The 15,902-nt window shown below is 42.5% G+C and overlaps 1 protein-coding gene and 1 long non-coding RNA gene across 2 annotated transcripts; both read right to left on the bottom strand.

Annotated features, from left to right (window-relative positions):
• Positions 1-2,042: 2,042 nt before the first annotated feature.
• LOC118561041 lies at positions 2,043-10,072 on the bottom strand. Its single transcript, XR_004929738.1, has 3 exons — positions 9,896-10,072; positions 4,640-4,780; positions 2,043-2,398 (listed from the first exon to the last, which is right to left on the bottom strand). It is a non-coding gene; the product is annotated as an uncharacterized LOC118561041 (long non-coding RNA).
• Positions 10,073-13,246: 3,174 nt separating this feature from the next.
• mafba (v-maf avian musculoaponeurotic fibrosarcoma oncogene homolog Ba) lies at positions 13,247-15,113 on the bottom strand. The gene has a single exon (XM_021316290.2). The coding sequence runs from the start codon at positions 14,738-14,740 to the stop codon at positions 13,352-13,354; it is 1,389 nt and encodes a 462-aa protein (XP_021171965.2). The 5' UTR covers positions 14,741-15,113; the 3' UTR covers positions 13,247-13,351.
• Between the last annotated feature and the right edge of the window lie 789 nt (positions 15,114-15,902).

Raw genomic sequence — 15,902 nt, 5'->3', positions numbered from 1 at the left:
CTAATGCCACAGTAATACTATTGTAATGTGCATTATCAACAGGACAGTGAGCACTGAATTAAGCTGGCAGCTGGGGAGGGAAGAAACCCCTCATTAGCTCCCTTCAATGTATCTACTTCTCTTAATCGCTTGCAATAACATAATCTCTTTAAAAGTGCTGCAGCTTAGGACCAATCTGCCTAAAACCAGACACGTGACTGAGGTCAATCCCCAGTAAAACCAAAATGTGGGGTCCCAGGAACTCACACCCTTCTAAGCCTCAGAACAGCAGGCATTATATTGTTGTACACTGGGCAAAATAAGAAAAAAGAAAAATGGAACAAGACTGCCGAACATGGTCCCCCTTGCAAACTTCATCCTTTCGGTAAAGACGGAGCCAGGTCTGCCAGCTGTGGAGGCCTCTGATTCCTGTGCAGTTCGTAACCTTTTTTAAAGCCTCTGGTTCTATCTCACCCCAGTAGCGTAACACCGTTTTGCTTTTTATTTCTTGTTTTTTTTTTTTTTTCATCGTGCCTCTTGCCTGCAAACCACTTACAGATGTTGGCAGCGGGAAAACGTCTTGGCAGTTCCAAACTCTGTACGAGAAAATCTAAATAGAGATCAGGCGATGTAAAATAAAATAGAAAGCCTAAGCTTAAGAAGAAAAAAAAAATTAGGCGGAAAGCAAGAAAGCAAATGTGAGGATCGGATGAATGGAAGAGAGAGTGAAAAGGATATAGAAAACAGTTAGCATGAAATTAGGACAGAAAACCATACCTACAGAGCATGTTCTGTGTTATTGGATGGGATAACACAGCATCTTCTATTTCAGCTCCTGAATGACAGAAAAGTATACACATTTACAGATAAAGCAACATATTGCTGATTACCAATCTCAGCCATTTCTAATATACTCAGACAAACCCATCTGTCCCCAACAACCATCAGAGTCCTGTAAATCCCTTTTCATTCCCACTCTGATGCTGGTTTTGATCTTCAACAATTCATCTTCAACACATTCAAATGCCTAAATGCACTGAGCTGCTGCTCTTTGAATCAGTGTTTAACAAGCGATTGAACAGGTGAACTTAATAGGTTGGTAATTTAGTGTGTTGACACAAACCTAAATATGGCTGAATAAACAAGCAAGATATTTACTGTAAAATCGACCTACATCATTCTCACTTGTCACCTGGGATGGAAGTAACATTCCCTATAAACAATCAGTCCTCTCCATCAACAATGTCTTAGTGACGTTTTTCTCCTTTCAAACCTAGAGGTACGGTCCGGAACTACTTTGGTTCATAGTGTAGACCATGTTTGCAATTTGCATGCAATTTGCAATTTGCATGTTCATGTGTGGGATCTCTCCAGGTACTCTGGCTTCCTCCCACAGTCCAAAAAGAGGACTATAAGGTTAATTGGTTACTCGATATTTTTCTTAGATGTGCATAGTTGTCTGTCTCTGTGTTGCCCTGCATTAGACTGGCAACCTGTCCAGGGTGTACCCTGCTTAAAAGTACTTTAAAGAAAGAGACTTTTAAGAAATATTAAACCACAATTAAAACCATCTTTTTTTATTGTATTGCAGTGGATTTTAAAAAAAGGACGTGAGACAGTGGTAGCACTGTAATTACCAGGATGACTGTCATCATTGATGCAACAAGGAACTCTGAGAATGTAAGGATGTCTGTCAGGAAATAGATTTTCAAAAAAATGTGAGAAGTGCAGGACGTTGGAAAATTTCCTGAATTGTTAAAATTAAATGTTTTGGTAGTTCCATACACAACAATTGACTAAACTCTGTCTAAACCTATATCTGTCAGGTCACAAATAGTAATGAGTGCAAAATGCTACGGTGCATAAAATGGCACTATGCGGGGACTATGTTATTCTAAAGTCAATACTTTGATACTTTGTCTCTTTTGTTTGATTAATTTCATTTTATTCCAGTATGAAAATGTATGCAATTCCAATGTATTTATGTATTGAAACAGAAAATGTTCAATGTGTTACAAACTCCAAAACCCCGCTGTGATTTCTCAGCTTAGTGCTGCTGCTTTTCAGTAGCTGATAATGACCCCCCTTTTAAATTCTATACTCTCCAAAGCCACAATGTCGTATTCGCCTTCGCAGTTAAAGCTCCCTTGGCAGGGTTTCATTTTAAATTTGCCAGTTATGGCATAGAGAAATACATTTTACCAGCTGGAATTTACCGAGTCCAAGTGGAAAACAGGTTGACTGAGGTGAAAGTAGACCAATCTGTGGCAGTAGTTCCATGCTGCCTTCCTCCACCTGTTTTACAGGAAGTGGCTCTGTCCCAGCGGATCAGAGGGGAAATATGTTGAAGTGCCACTTCCTGCTCCGACCTCCGAGCCACAGTTCAGCACAGCTAATGCTTATAATGTCCAGACACCTCCTTGGGAGAAAAAAAAAGAACACAGGGAGGGGGAGTATAGAGTGTGTTTGCAAAATTGCCACTCCCTGCTCGGTGATTGTAAAGATGAGTGATCTGTCTCTCACAGCTCTTCACTGTCTCCCTCACTCTTCCTACCCTCCCCCCACCCTGCACTTTATTTATTGATGGATCCATTTAATTATTTACCTCACATCTTAGTGAGACAGCAGACCAGGGCACAAAGCATAGGGTTGGGATGATGGGGTACACATGCAAACAGACAGCTCTGACGAAAGACAGCACAGCCTTTAGAAAAGCGACTAACAGGTTGGTTGGGAATTTTCAGGTTTTCAGGTCGTAAGCAGCAAGCACAAGAGGGGCCAAGACCCAAGTGCACGTCTTGTATCTTAAACATCTCATCTCAGAACTTTCATAGTAGTTTATGTCAATGTTATGTTCTGAACCTTAAATCACTTTTCATGTGATTTCATGTGTTTTCTTTTAGGGTTGTTTTCAGAGGGGATTCAGGACTCTCCATCGTCCTCCATCTACTCACCATATTCATCTAGATTTATACTAAAAGAAGACACCCGAAGGTAAGATACAGCGCTTTGGATGTCACAACCACAAACTTCAAAGTATTTAACTGGGATTTGATATGATAGAAACAACACAAAGTAGCACATACTTAATAAAGGGATAGAAACTGAAAGATTGATTTTCACACATGTTTCTACATGTTAAAATCTGGAAAGTTTGCCATGCATTCAGTTTGCTTTACTTTGATACCCCTGAATAAAATTCAGTGCAACCAATTGCCCCCACCTGATTAGCGTATACAGGACGCCTGTGTGTAATTTAATCCCATTAAGACCTCAGAGGTTTGCCACAGAACATTAGTGAACTAACAGAATCCTCAAGGCAAAGAAATAAACCAGACAAGGTTAATGATATACTGTAGTTGTGGAGATGTTTGAAGCAGGGTGCGGCTAAAAACACATGGAGCACCGTTCCATCCATGGCCCTAAAATCTGTCCAGATGAGACCAAAACAGAACTTTCTATATATTACATCCAAAACCCTGTTAGAGAATTGGTTTGTGCAAACCATCCTCAACATAAAACACGTTGGTGACAGCATCATAATATGGGAATGTTTTTCTTCAACAGGAACAGGGAAGCTGGTCATAGTTGAAAAGAAGATGAATGGAGGTAAACACAGGTCAGTCCTGGAAGAAACCCCTGTAAGATGCACCAAATGTCTTCATACTGTGGTTGAGGTTTACCTTCATGGAGGATGAGTCTAAATATACAACCAGAGCTGCTATGAAATAGTTTAGATCAAAGCATGTGCATGTGCATGCGTGGGTTCTCTCCGTGTACTCCGGCTTCCTCCCACAGTCCAAAAACATGACTGTTAGGTTAATTGGCTTCTCCAAATTGTCCTTAGGTGTGAGTGTGTGCATGAATGGTTGTTTGTCCTGTCTGTCTATGTGTTGCGCTGCGACAGACTGGCGACCTGTCCAGGGTGTACCCCGCCTCTCGCCCATTGAACGCTGGATATAGGCACCAGCAACCCACGCGACCCCATGAGGGATTAAGCGGTTTGGAAAATGGATGGATGGAAAGCATATTCATGTTTTAGCATGACACAATCATAGTTCAGAGGTAAATGCAAGAGAGAATCTGAGGCACGACTTGAAAACTGATGACCACAGATCCTCTGACTGAGATTAAGCTTTATTGCAAAGACAAAAGACCAAAAATATTCAGTATCTAGATTTGCAAAGCTGGTAGAGACAGATCAGCACAGCTGATCTTGCAGCTGTAATTACAGTGAACGTAAAGACTTATATGAATGCAAAATATGTCCACATCACACTATTTTTTTCTCCTCTTGTTTTTGGTGATGTTAATAATTTGAAAACTATGCCTCCCTTTCCCTCTATGTTAAAACTACTATATGCTTATATTACTTTGTTTTTGTTGCTAAAATCCCAGTTAAATACATGGACGTTTGTAGTCGTAACGTGACAAAATGTAATGTAACCAACCACCTGAATACTTTTGCGGGGCGCTCTATTAAATGCTTATATTCTTTAAACGGAACGTCAACACAAAAGTCCTGAAGTACCCTTTAATGTTTTTTTTACAATATCGATGGCAAGAAAACAAGGATTTGAAATGTATCCATTTAAAGAACAAAGAACTTGTGTGATCTGTGATGTGCTAGATTTTTTTAAACCTCACATTTAAAACATACTGCAGCAAACTGTTTACAGTAGAAGTTGATGGTTGGAACGTATCGTTGACCACTCAGCGTCTTATCTTATCTTCTCCCTCTGGTCTTAGCCCCACTGTGGCCAGACAAGGATCAATCCCACCCGGAATTGGGTTTCACATCCTGGAAGCAGAGGCAAACACATGGGTCACTTTCATCAACTTGCTGTGGCCATGGTCATTGGCAGACAAGGCCATTGACTGACTGGGACCATGAGGATGCACATTTATTATTAAGTGATGTTGGCAGTGGAAATGAGTGGTCCTCTTTGATAGGAACTAAACTTGTCTTGATGAAATTAAATCATGAAATTGAGATAATGTTAAGAAATATCATTATATATTTACGCTTTTTTCTTTCCAATTTCCTCAAACTGTCATATTGGGATTAAATGTGTATGTGATGAGTAAATCCTATTTTTCCATCTGCACAATCATGTAAAATTTCATAAAACTGTCATTATTTTGTGTTTTCCTATTCATGCATGTGTGCTTTGGTGGATTGTATCTGAAAAACTGATGCTGCCATAATCTAAACTATCCAGACTTGGGTATGCTTATTGAAAGATTAAAGGAGAAATACTAAGATAGGGAACTGTTTATAAATTTTCTCCAATTTCTAGCATCATAACTACAAACAGCAATGCAGTTTGTTAAGACTGTGTGAGACTGACCAACACAAAGTGGTAGATAATTGGGAAATGAAAGGGAATAGTATTTTTTCCAAAAAGTAAAAAAATTAAACTCTTTTCTTCCATGATTGTCCTTTTTTTGGCCTCATTCATCTCCCTGTAGGGTACGTCAGACTTTCCAGTCGCTGCTGAAGAACTGCCACAGCCTGATGCAGCCACCAACATGGTCAAGAATGGAGATGGGGATGTTAATTTTCTGTTTTATCCAACACTTACAATTTTGTATGTAAGGTGACGAGTCTAATTTTTGGCCTCATCGAATTAGACAACCTTCTTCTAGATGTATTGCTAAGTACTGCAAATTGAACTTCTTATAATTTGCCATCAAAAATGGCCTTATTGCTGCTACCCTTCCATAAAAGCTACATTTCTAGAGTATAAAACTAGTTATTATACTTTCAACAGATCCTCCCATCTGAACTATGGAACTGAAGCTCCTCCAGAGTCAGCAACTTATTTTTGGCTTTTTTATTTTGGATGGATGCTTTCCTTGCCCAGCCTGCCAGTTTAACTAGACGGCCATGTCTCTATGGGTTTGAAGTTGTCTTATTCTGTCCATTTTCAGGTGGTGGATTAAACAGTGCTCTGTAAGATGTTCAAAGATTGGAGTATTATTTTTATCACTTAACTGTTCTTTAATGTTCTCTAACAAGGCTGCAAGGCTATTAGTGAACGGCTGCATTGATATTGACAATAAACGAACGCAGGTGGACTCTATTTGGTGACTGATGACCATGTGGTGATCGCTCAAGGCAGATGGTTACACTGGATCTTGTTGAGGGGCATCAGAGCAAATGAGACAAAACACAAATGTATGCCTCAGTTTTCAGATGAAAACCATGCATCACTTCTCATCTCACTTCACATTTATATGCCATCAAAATCTCAATACAGTGTGTTGAAGTTTGCAGCGTGAGAAAAATGTGAAAGAGTTCAACGGGTGTGAATAGTTTTGCGAGGCATAAGAGAGAAAGTGATCAAACTAACCATTGTAAAGGAAGAATAACAGACAGATTAGAACGCAACTTTATCTGCCTTTTCTTATTTGAACTCTGAAAACCACTTTCTGTAATGACTTTATGAATTTCTGTCTCTTGAGGAAATCCTTTTTTAATTCCTTAGAAAACCATTGTGCTTTAGTGGAACAAGGGAATCGCTTCCAATAAAAGTATATCGACTGTTGGTGTGTGAGTGGTAGGCAATTCGCCTTTTCTCTTCACATGCGTGTTCACATCAAAATTTAAATGTTCTAAAATGTAATTAAATCGTCAGCAGATCAAACAGAGAACACTTCGACCTGAGAATGAGATTACTAAAAGAAATAAACAACTCGTGCTGTTTCAAATTATGCATCGATGCAAATTAGTTTGTGGCGTGTCGGATCTGATTGTAGTGAGGAGCCAGAAGTGAATTCACTTCAGAGACTTTGAAACACCTGCAGCAGGGCTCAGGCAGAAGCTTCAAGAGTCTCTGGCTGCAGGGACTGACTGTAGATCTTAGACATGTTGTGGGGTTCGGGCAGTGAACAGAAACAGGCCGGGTTTGAAGCCACCGCCTGAGGATTCCTTGCTGCTGCCGAAGCAGCTGATGGTGGAGCCTGGCAGAGCTGCATGCAGATAGGATCTCCATGGGTGGGGTGGGGGGGTGCGCGAACTTGTGATTGGAGACTAAAATCATTACAGTACGCCTGGTCACTGTGTCCTTGGCTCTTCCGCTGTGCTGAGGCTAAGGCTTTCTTATATGTTCGCCGTCTGCCTTTCTCCTCTCTCACTTCTTCACTCTCTGGAAATGTCGACTCTCGGTAAGGAGAAAAACATCCCTTCTGGACAAAAAACTACGGGCCAGTTGCCACCAAAAAGTTGTTTCCGTTTAGTTTTGTCCAAAGCCGACACAAGGTTGAGAGGGATCTTACGCAGAATTGCATTCGGGGGTCCGCTGCCAGCAAATCCTGCTGCAAATATCCCAGGCCGTGTTGAGCTTTGAGGTGAAGTTCAACATTTTGTTCAGATGTAACCAGAGGAAAGAGGGCAATACATTTTTATTTACTTGCAAACAGTACAGTATGAATGTGACCCCAGGTCACGCACAAGCTGCAAAACCTCTTAAAGGTATAGTGGACGATCTTATTTCGGCTTCACGTTCCGGGTTGTCGTGTTATCTATACTATACCTTTAAATTAACAACAAAATATGACTTTGTTCACTGTGTTAAATGAATAATTTCCTTAGTATGTTTAGGTATGATAGGTAAATTATAGTCTCAAGGTAATTAAGTTCAATAAGTGAAACATATAATAAATTGATTCATTACATACAGAGGGACACGTTTCCAGTTTTTCTTTCCGTTGTATTTAGGATCTTGACTTAAAATTAAAAACCCATAATCGAGATTGTAAAAAAATTTGAATATCACATAAATTCAATGGAAAAATTATTTTGAACACAGAAATATTGGCCGATTGAAAATGATGTCCGCGTACTGGCAGCATCATGATGTGGGAATGCTTCTCTTCAGCAGGGACAGGCAAGCTGGTCATAGTTTGTTAGAAAACCAATGGAGGTAAATACAGGTAAGAGTTGGAAGAAAACGCTGTTAGAGGCCGTGACAGTTTTGAGACAGCGGTGGAGGTTCACCTGGAAGACGACTGTAAACATACAGCCAGAGCTGCAATGGAGTGGTTTAGATCTAAGCATCGTCATGTATTAGCATGGCACAATGACCCAGTCACATTTCAGAAGTAAATCCAATGTGGCGAGACTTGAAAACTGATGATCACTGATCCTTTGACAGAGATTGAACTATTTTTTTAAAGACAAAAGACCAAAAACATTCAGTATCTAGATTTGCAAAACTGGTAGAAACATACCCCAAAGTTCTTGCAGCTGTAATTACAGTGAAAGTAAAGACTGTGTGCACATCACAATATTCAGTTTTCTGGGGGAATAAGAAGATAGAAAACTATGTCTCCCTTTCTTTCTGTTCATATTACTTTGTTTTTGTTGATAAAATACCAGTTAAATACAATGAAGTTTATAGTTGTGGGGTGACAAAATGTAATGCAAAGGAGCACCTGAAAACTGAGACACTATTAAATGATTATATTATTTTATCAGAACTTTGAACATCACATAGGATCAATGGAAAACTAATTCCTAACACAGATGAGTTGGCCTGCTGAAAAGTGTTTATGTTTTGCACGTAATAAGCATCTGGTATATATTGAATTACTGCAACAATGTGCCGTTGAATGGACATGTTCAGGTTGTGGCTCTGCTAAGGTCTCATGGAAACCCAGGTAGCTTTAATAGTGGTTCTTCAGCGTGCCTGTATTGTTGGGCCTGATGTATCTCATCTTTTTCTTTACAGTTCTCCATAGAGACTCTATGGAGTATAGATAAGGGAGGTTCTCAGGCCAATCAAGCCTAGTGTCACTGTCATTAAAGCAGGTATCGGTACCTTATGTCAGTGTGGGCAGGTGTCCAGCTTGAAAATTAAATCAGTATCTCCACAAATAGATTTAAATAGATTCATTAATCTCACTTGTTATAATTTAACAAAATCTGAAGATTCTGTTTCACTAAAAAAATGTCTGTTTTAATGAGTAACTTGATTTTGAAATAAATAGCAAAACAGACTTTCTTCTGAAAACAAGACTAAGCCAGTCCTTTTCCCCTTAACCCACAATGTAACACACTTCAACCATTGTCTCTGGATCAACAGTGACCTAATTCAAAGAATGCGACAGTTGCAGCTCATCTTCTGGGCTACAATGGATCGTAGACCAGCATATACCACCCGTCTCGTCTAAGTCCGAATACAATTTCACGACAATTGAGCCTAATCAGATCACAATATTCCAACTGTAGCGTTTACATGAAGCATTTTCATTCCGATCGGCCCTTTATTCCAATTACTTATGTCCATGTAAGAGTAGCTACTGACTTCAGCCTCACCCCATCCATGCCAGCCCCCCCCCCCAACCAAACTCTTGAATGGGATTTCACAATCGTCTCAAAGCTGCAGTTAACCCTCTTGCTTTGCGTCTTTAAAGCATACTTTTTCTTTCCACTCAACTTTCTTTTGCTATACTTAGATACAGACCCTCTGTGAACAGCCATGCCTCTTTGCCATCGGAATTTGTGGCTTGTCTCCCTTTTTGGAGGATGTCAATGACTGTCTGCTGGACAACTGTCAGGTCAGTAGTCTTCCTCGTGAATGTGCAGGCCATCGCATTTCTAAGAACTAAAAATCAGCAAATAAACTGAAGTTTGGGGTACCATAAACAAAAATAAGCACTTAAAATATATAACTGTGTGTATAATGAAGACTGCTAATTTTGTGAGTGTCACTTGATGTACTGATTTACTGAAATAAACTGACCTTTTAATGGCGATTTTTTTTTTTTTAAGGTACATACACCTGCAGCACCTGAGCAGAGCTCCGGTGACATATATGCACTCATCTGTTTTCTCAACTACTCTAATACAAGTGAAATCATTCATAGCATAAAACTAAACTTTATCACAAGAAAGAAACCGGATTCAAACCTCAGCGTGGGGCTTATGGTGACATTACATTCCCGTTTTCTGCACCCAGCAGACCATTTTGCCTTGTGTTGACATCTTAAGCCGCAGCGCCTCAATCTGCTGCAGAAACGCACGCCTCCCCCGTCCTCTTCCATACATCCAGTCTCCTCGCCGCTGGCTCTCTTTAAAACGGTCTGAACCGGCTCATCTTAAATCACTTGTTTTTGTTATTTTTATTTTTTTGGGGGTTATTATCGCTGCCCGGGCCTCTCTCTGCTGCTTCACCCCAGCTGCACTCCTGCCCTCGGGCTGCGGTGGCTGTCCAGAGGGAAGAGAGGGAGAAAGTAAACTAGGCGCACCGCGCTTCGGTCTCATTGGTCGGCTCTCTCTTGCCTGGCAGTTTTTGTCCTTGAGAATGTGCAGACACGGAGCAGATAATGTTCTGACACCAGAAACTCTAGAGCGGGACCAGATCGACACTTACTCCCTGGCTTCTCCTGCTTCAACTGTAACACTATCGGGGTTATGCGGATTGAGGAGCGACATGCACGCTGTGTGTGTTTCTTTTTTTAAATGTTATATTATTTCATTTCTAACGTGGCACCTGTGTTATTTTAAAGCAAATGAATAAGATAGTTGGCACTCACGTGTTTGCGTGGAGGAATGTAATGGGACGTGTCAGTAATAATCTCACTGACTAATAAAAAACCCCAACAACAAATAATTGAAAATCACACCCGCAGGCGTGCATGACAGGTTATTGTGAGGCCGTTTGGCTCGGCGCATCACGACAGGGTCGGACTCTGAAGCTTAAAAATAAAACTCCAAATTGCGCAAGAAGCAGCTGGATATAGCCTGTGAAGTGTATTCGAAGCCACGCACGGCGAAAGTGAAAACTATTTTACTCCTTTTAATGTAAATCTGATGTTTGCTTCCCTTTCTCCAGTGTGTTGCAAGGTCAAAGATCTCCTTTTACCGAGCGCGCCTGCAACGACGGGCTTTCTGCAGGAGTCAGCAGCATGCAGGCGGAGCAAGGAATCTCCCTGCAGCAGCGGACATGCCAGACCCCGGTGATCTAATCCCTGCAGACCAGCGGGCTTCGGGCCAAAGTTTGCACATCACTTTCAAGTCAGGAGATAAATTATAAAGTAAAGATACATTACACTTTAGAGGATGCTGAAAAGTAGCTAAGCCACCAGGCTCCTTTTATAATTCACTATTGGTTGGATTTATTGCAGCATTCAGCGTGAATTTGTTTGTTGGCGGGTAAAGTGGGGGAAAAAAGCTCTGAGATCATAATTGCCATTTCAATGACTTTAATAAGCAAAATATGAAACTTTATTTTTTCCAAAAACAACAACAAAAGGACAAAACAGAAACCAGCCTGAATGCAACAGTTCAATTTTTTTTAAGTATTACTCATTATTCATATATAAACAGGATTGAAAATTGATCCCCTCCCCCCACATCATCGCTTGAAGTAGGTATACATGGAGTCGGTGGAAAAACAGAACAAAACAATATCCCGCTGCTGCTGCAGTTTTAGTTCGATTTCAACACAGTTGAATCAACAAACCAAAAAGATTGTTTTCAAATGCAATGACTTTTCAAACATGTTTTCAATGCAAGCACCATGCTCAATCGATATGATCTGACACACTTTAATTTAAATCATTAAAATAAAGACCTATATAAACTACGCATCTGGCCAGCAGAACCAGAATCATCAAATAATAATAAAAAACAGACAAACACACACAAACAAACAAAAAAAGTGAGAAAAAAAACTGTATTACATAACATAAACATTGTTTTCATTTTGAAAATTTGCACAACCTGAGTCCCCTTTTTTTACTGACCAGCAGAAAAAAAATCAGGAAAACATAGATCATTAAACTTTGTATCAAAACACACGTGTTATCTAAATATTAGCTCTACTTTAAAACTTTTAGCAAGCAGAATTTCTAAGTAAAGTACAAAGCATTAATCTTAGGCCCAGTGAGAAAGAGCAACAGGTGGCTGCACGTCGGAATGAATTGATGCGTCAATGCAGAAAAAACAAACATATTTCAAACAGGTTTTAAATGAACAAAAAAAACCAATATTGAATCATTTGTTTTTGTTTAATTATGATTCAGAAGCCAATATGCCAAAATGCTCCCAAAATATCAAACCAAAACTGTTAAAACTGGGCCCCTAATATTACAGCATAACATGATAGTATGTCTTCCTGTAGGGAGGTTTAGGCAAAATTCAAAATGAAAACTTTTTAAATCATCGTCAAAAGTGCACTTGACACACAGTTTGGTGTATTTAAATGCAATTAGATAAAAAAAAATGCACTTTTCCTTTATTTACGACCCACCCGCCACACATGATAGAAAACAAATCGTAACAAACAATAAATGAAGGGAAATAATAAAAAAAAAAACACACACACAAAAGAAAAGAAGTTCATCCAGCCTCCTCTATCTTGTTGTGCAGTTGCGTAATATTTACAAGCCAAAAGAAAACCGTGAAACCCCCCCTCACCAAAACGGTACTGCACCGGCAGTCCTGTGTTCTCTTAAAAAAACAGAAATACAAGAATAAATGGAGAAGCGCAGATCAACGACATGCTCTGAATATACAGGAGAAGATGAAAGTACAAAATAGAAATTATTACCATACATGTCCAGCATGCAGGATTAATATTTAATGCAGAATTTTTTTTCTTTTCTTTCTATATATATTCGAATATAACCAAGCAGGCAATAAATCAATGAGATGTTGCATAAAATGTCACGTCCCCTTCCCACCCCGCCACCCTCCCTCCCTGGTAGACAGGAGCTGAATTTGCATAAAGTGGAGTCACGCTTGTTCGATTTTTCTGTTCTTTTTTTTTTTTTTTTTACTTTAGTTTTTCTTTTTTTCTTCTTTTTTTTGAGAGGGGTGAAATTTCGGGCGCAACTTTGCAGGCTGTGATGCTGTGAGGCCGGGCCTGCTTGTTTTATGTTTTCCCAAACAGTGTCATGAAATTTGCAGAAACCAAAAATATGTCAAGACAAGACGACCTCACGCTCACTGGTTAGCTGAAAAAGCTGCAGCCTCGGGGGAGAAGAAATGTTCATCGGAGTTTCCTCCTCTTCCACCCCCCTGCGAAGAGTCTCTTCACTACAAGCAACTCTAATCTACAAAAAAAAAAAAAAAAAAAGATGCGGCGACTGATCGGACTCTACTTTGCTCGTTGCGCCTCCGTTGACACGTGGAGGCATCCGTAGATGGGTATTAGGTGAGAATAATAGCTATCTGATGGGTTACTCTTCTAATAGGAATATAGTTTCGCTGTTATTTAGCAATAATCAAACAGCAAGTGTGGATTATCACTGTCTGTTCGCGAGGAGTCAGTCAAGGTGTGGAGGAGGCGCAGGGGGTGTTGGAGGGAGCGCGAGAGTTTGTCTGGGAGACGGTGTGCGCGCGCGGGTAGGTGGGGGCGACTCACATGAAAAACTCTGGCGATGAGGGGTTGTCGCTGGTCGAGCCGGCCTCGCGGAAGCCGCTCCCTGCCCCCGACCCCGTCAGCTTCTCGCACTTGAGTTTGTAGGCGTCCCTCTCCCGCGCCAGCCGGTTGATCTCCGCCTTCAGCTGCTCCACCTGGTTCATCAGCTGCGTCTTCTCGTTCTCCAGCACGTGCTTCTGCTGCACGCGCTTGAACCTGCACGACTGCGCGTAGCCGCGGTTCTTCAGGGTCCTCCGCTTCTGCTTGAGGCGGATCACCTCGTCCTTGGTGAAGCCCCGCAGGTGCCTGTTGAGCTCCCGCACCGACATGGACACCAGCTGCTCGTCCGAGAAGCGGTCCTCCACGTTCAGCCCTCCGCCCCCGGCGCCGTGGTGACCGGCCGTCTGGCTCAGGTGGCCGTGCGCGTGATGGTGGTGATGGTGGCGGTGGTGGTGGAGCGGCTGGTGGGACTCCGGGGAGACCGGGGACGGGCTGTCGGGGTCCTGGCTGTGGTGGTGGTGGTGTTGGCTGTGCGGGTGGCTGTGTCCCCCCGGGTGGCCGGACAGCTCCTCGGCGTGGTGCGGGATGCTCCCGACGTACGGGTGATGATGCTGCTGCTGTTGCCCGTGGCCGTGGTGGCTGTGGTGGTGGTGGGGGCCCCTGTAGCCCTCGAAAGCGCCCTGCTGCTGCTGCTGCTGCTGCTGCAACTGCTGCTGGACGTGAGGCGCCTGTGGGTGACCGTGAGCCGTGGCTCCAATCAGGGCCTCCACGGCGTCCTCCGGGGTCAGGCTGAGCGTCTGCGGGTCTATCTGTTGGTGGTACCCGTTGTTCGGCATCCAGTAGAGCTCCTCCAAGTGGTGCTTCTGCTCCGTGGGGCTGAAGCTGGGCGAGGAGGGCACCGAGCTGCAGGGCGTGCTGATAGGGGTGGATGACACGGAGCCCTGGGGTTGGAGGCGGTTACACTGGCGCACCCCGTTGCGATCCAGCCCGACCAGGCCTTCCTTCTTCACGTCAAACTTCATCAGGTCAAAATCGTTGACATATTCCAGAGCCAGAGGGCTGCTGGGCAGCTCCGGGCCCATGCTCAGCTCTGCGCTCATGTTGCCGTCGCGACTCTTTTGCAGATATGCAAAGGTACTGGCGAGCGTCGCAAACACGGACTTATTAATCAAAGTCTCTGCTCTTCTTTCTTGTTTCATGCAATAGTTCTTTTGGCCTCTCCACAACTCTGCGCCGACTTGCTGTAGCATGAAACGCCGTGTGATTGGTGGGGAGAAAAAAAAGAAAAAGGGGAGAAAAAAAAAAGTTGTGGAGAAAAACTTTGAGACTAATGCTCTCAGCACGCTGTTTGCGTCATATAGCCTACTTCTGCTGGAATAATCTGGCATAAACCGAGGAAGAGGTAGAAAACAGTGCTGCCTCGGTTTAAAAGTAAAAAAAAAAAAATACTCAGTCCTTTCAGCAGAAGTGTATTCACAGAGAAAAATGTCAAGATAAATAGAAGAAATACCAGGTTTGCTGCGCGCTGAGACGGGCACCAGTCCACGTCGCGACTTCTTGGTAAAGTCCCTTTTTTTTCTCCAGGAAAATTAAAAAAGGAGCCAGGAAGCAAAGCAAACAGGACGTCTGTTTTTCCTTTCTTTCTTTTTTTTTCGCCGAGAAGCTGCTTTTCCAGCTCTGCACCGCAGAGGTTTAAAGGCTTGCCTCTCTCTCACTCTCTCTCTCCACTCTCTGGTATCCAGCAGACTGCGCTCGGAGCAAGCCGACGCTTTATCCTTTTAGCGCACTGTGACGTCGCGCTGGAAGGCAGGATCTATGGCGATCGGCGCGCCAATGGGAGAGAGAAGCAGAGGATGAAAAATAAGGTGGGGTGGGGGCCAAACCCAGGAAAGAGCGAGATAGAGAAAGAGAGGTGGCGGAGAAGGCGCTCAGTTCGGGCTTGACAGCCAGAGTCAGCTGACCGACTTCCCTAAAAGCAGAAGGTGGGGAGGACAGAGGAAGAGAGACATGCCTTCACTTTATGGAGTCTACTCTTCTTCACTGTTTAAGATCTTAGTCAGATTCGTGCCAGGCACGTTAAAGGCTTCGGTTAAAACGCTGACTGAACACTGCAGCACCACATAACCAAACGTCCACGTAAAATGGACTGTGTTTTTTTTTTCCAATCTCATGAGAGAAACCGCCGCAGTTGTCCTTGTGTCACTGATAACTGCTAAAGAAACAGATGAGACATTTGCCTCAACCACGTCTCGGCGTGCGTGCATATCGAAACGTTTAGAATTGTGTGCACACGCAGTCCTCTCAGCATCGCAACAAGTCGGAAGTTTGCTTTCTCACTAACAAAGATCATGAAGTGTGCGAAACACATTAAGAAACTTCAATGCCAAATCCAGACCAAGCTCCCCCTCAAACAGGCTAAAGACGCATCTTTTGACGCGCGCGCACGGACGCACGCACGCACACACGCTTTTCTCTTTGACAATTACAGTTCTGGAAACAATGCTTTAGGAAACATTTTCCTCTCTAATAAAACAACATACGGATATACTT

Source organism: Fundulus heteroclitus, unplaced genomic scaffold (assembly GCF_011125445.2).
Source record: "Fundulus heteroclitus isolate FHET01 unplaced genomic scaffold, MU-UCD_Fhet_4.1 scaffold_54, whole genome shotgun sequence".
NCBI lineage: Eukaryota > Metazoa > Chordata > Actinopteri > Cyprinodontiformes > Fundulidae > Fundulus > Fundulus heteroclitus.
This window is presented reverse-complemented; position numbering and strand designations above follow the sequence as displayed.

What these genes read in the sequence shown, in the direction of transcription:
- mafba (XM_021316290.2), bottom strand. Translation starts at nt 14,740, where the DNA reads ATGCCAGATTATTCCAGCAGAAGTAGGCTATATGACGCAAACAGCGTG.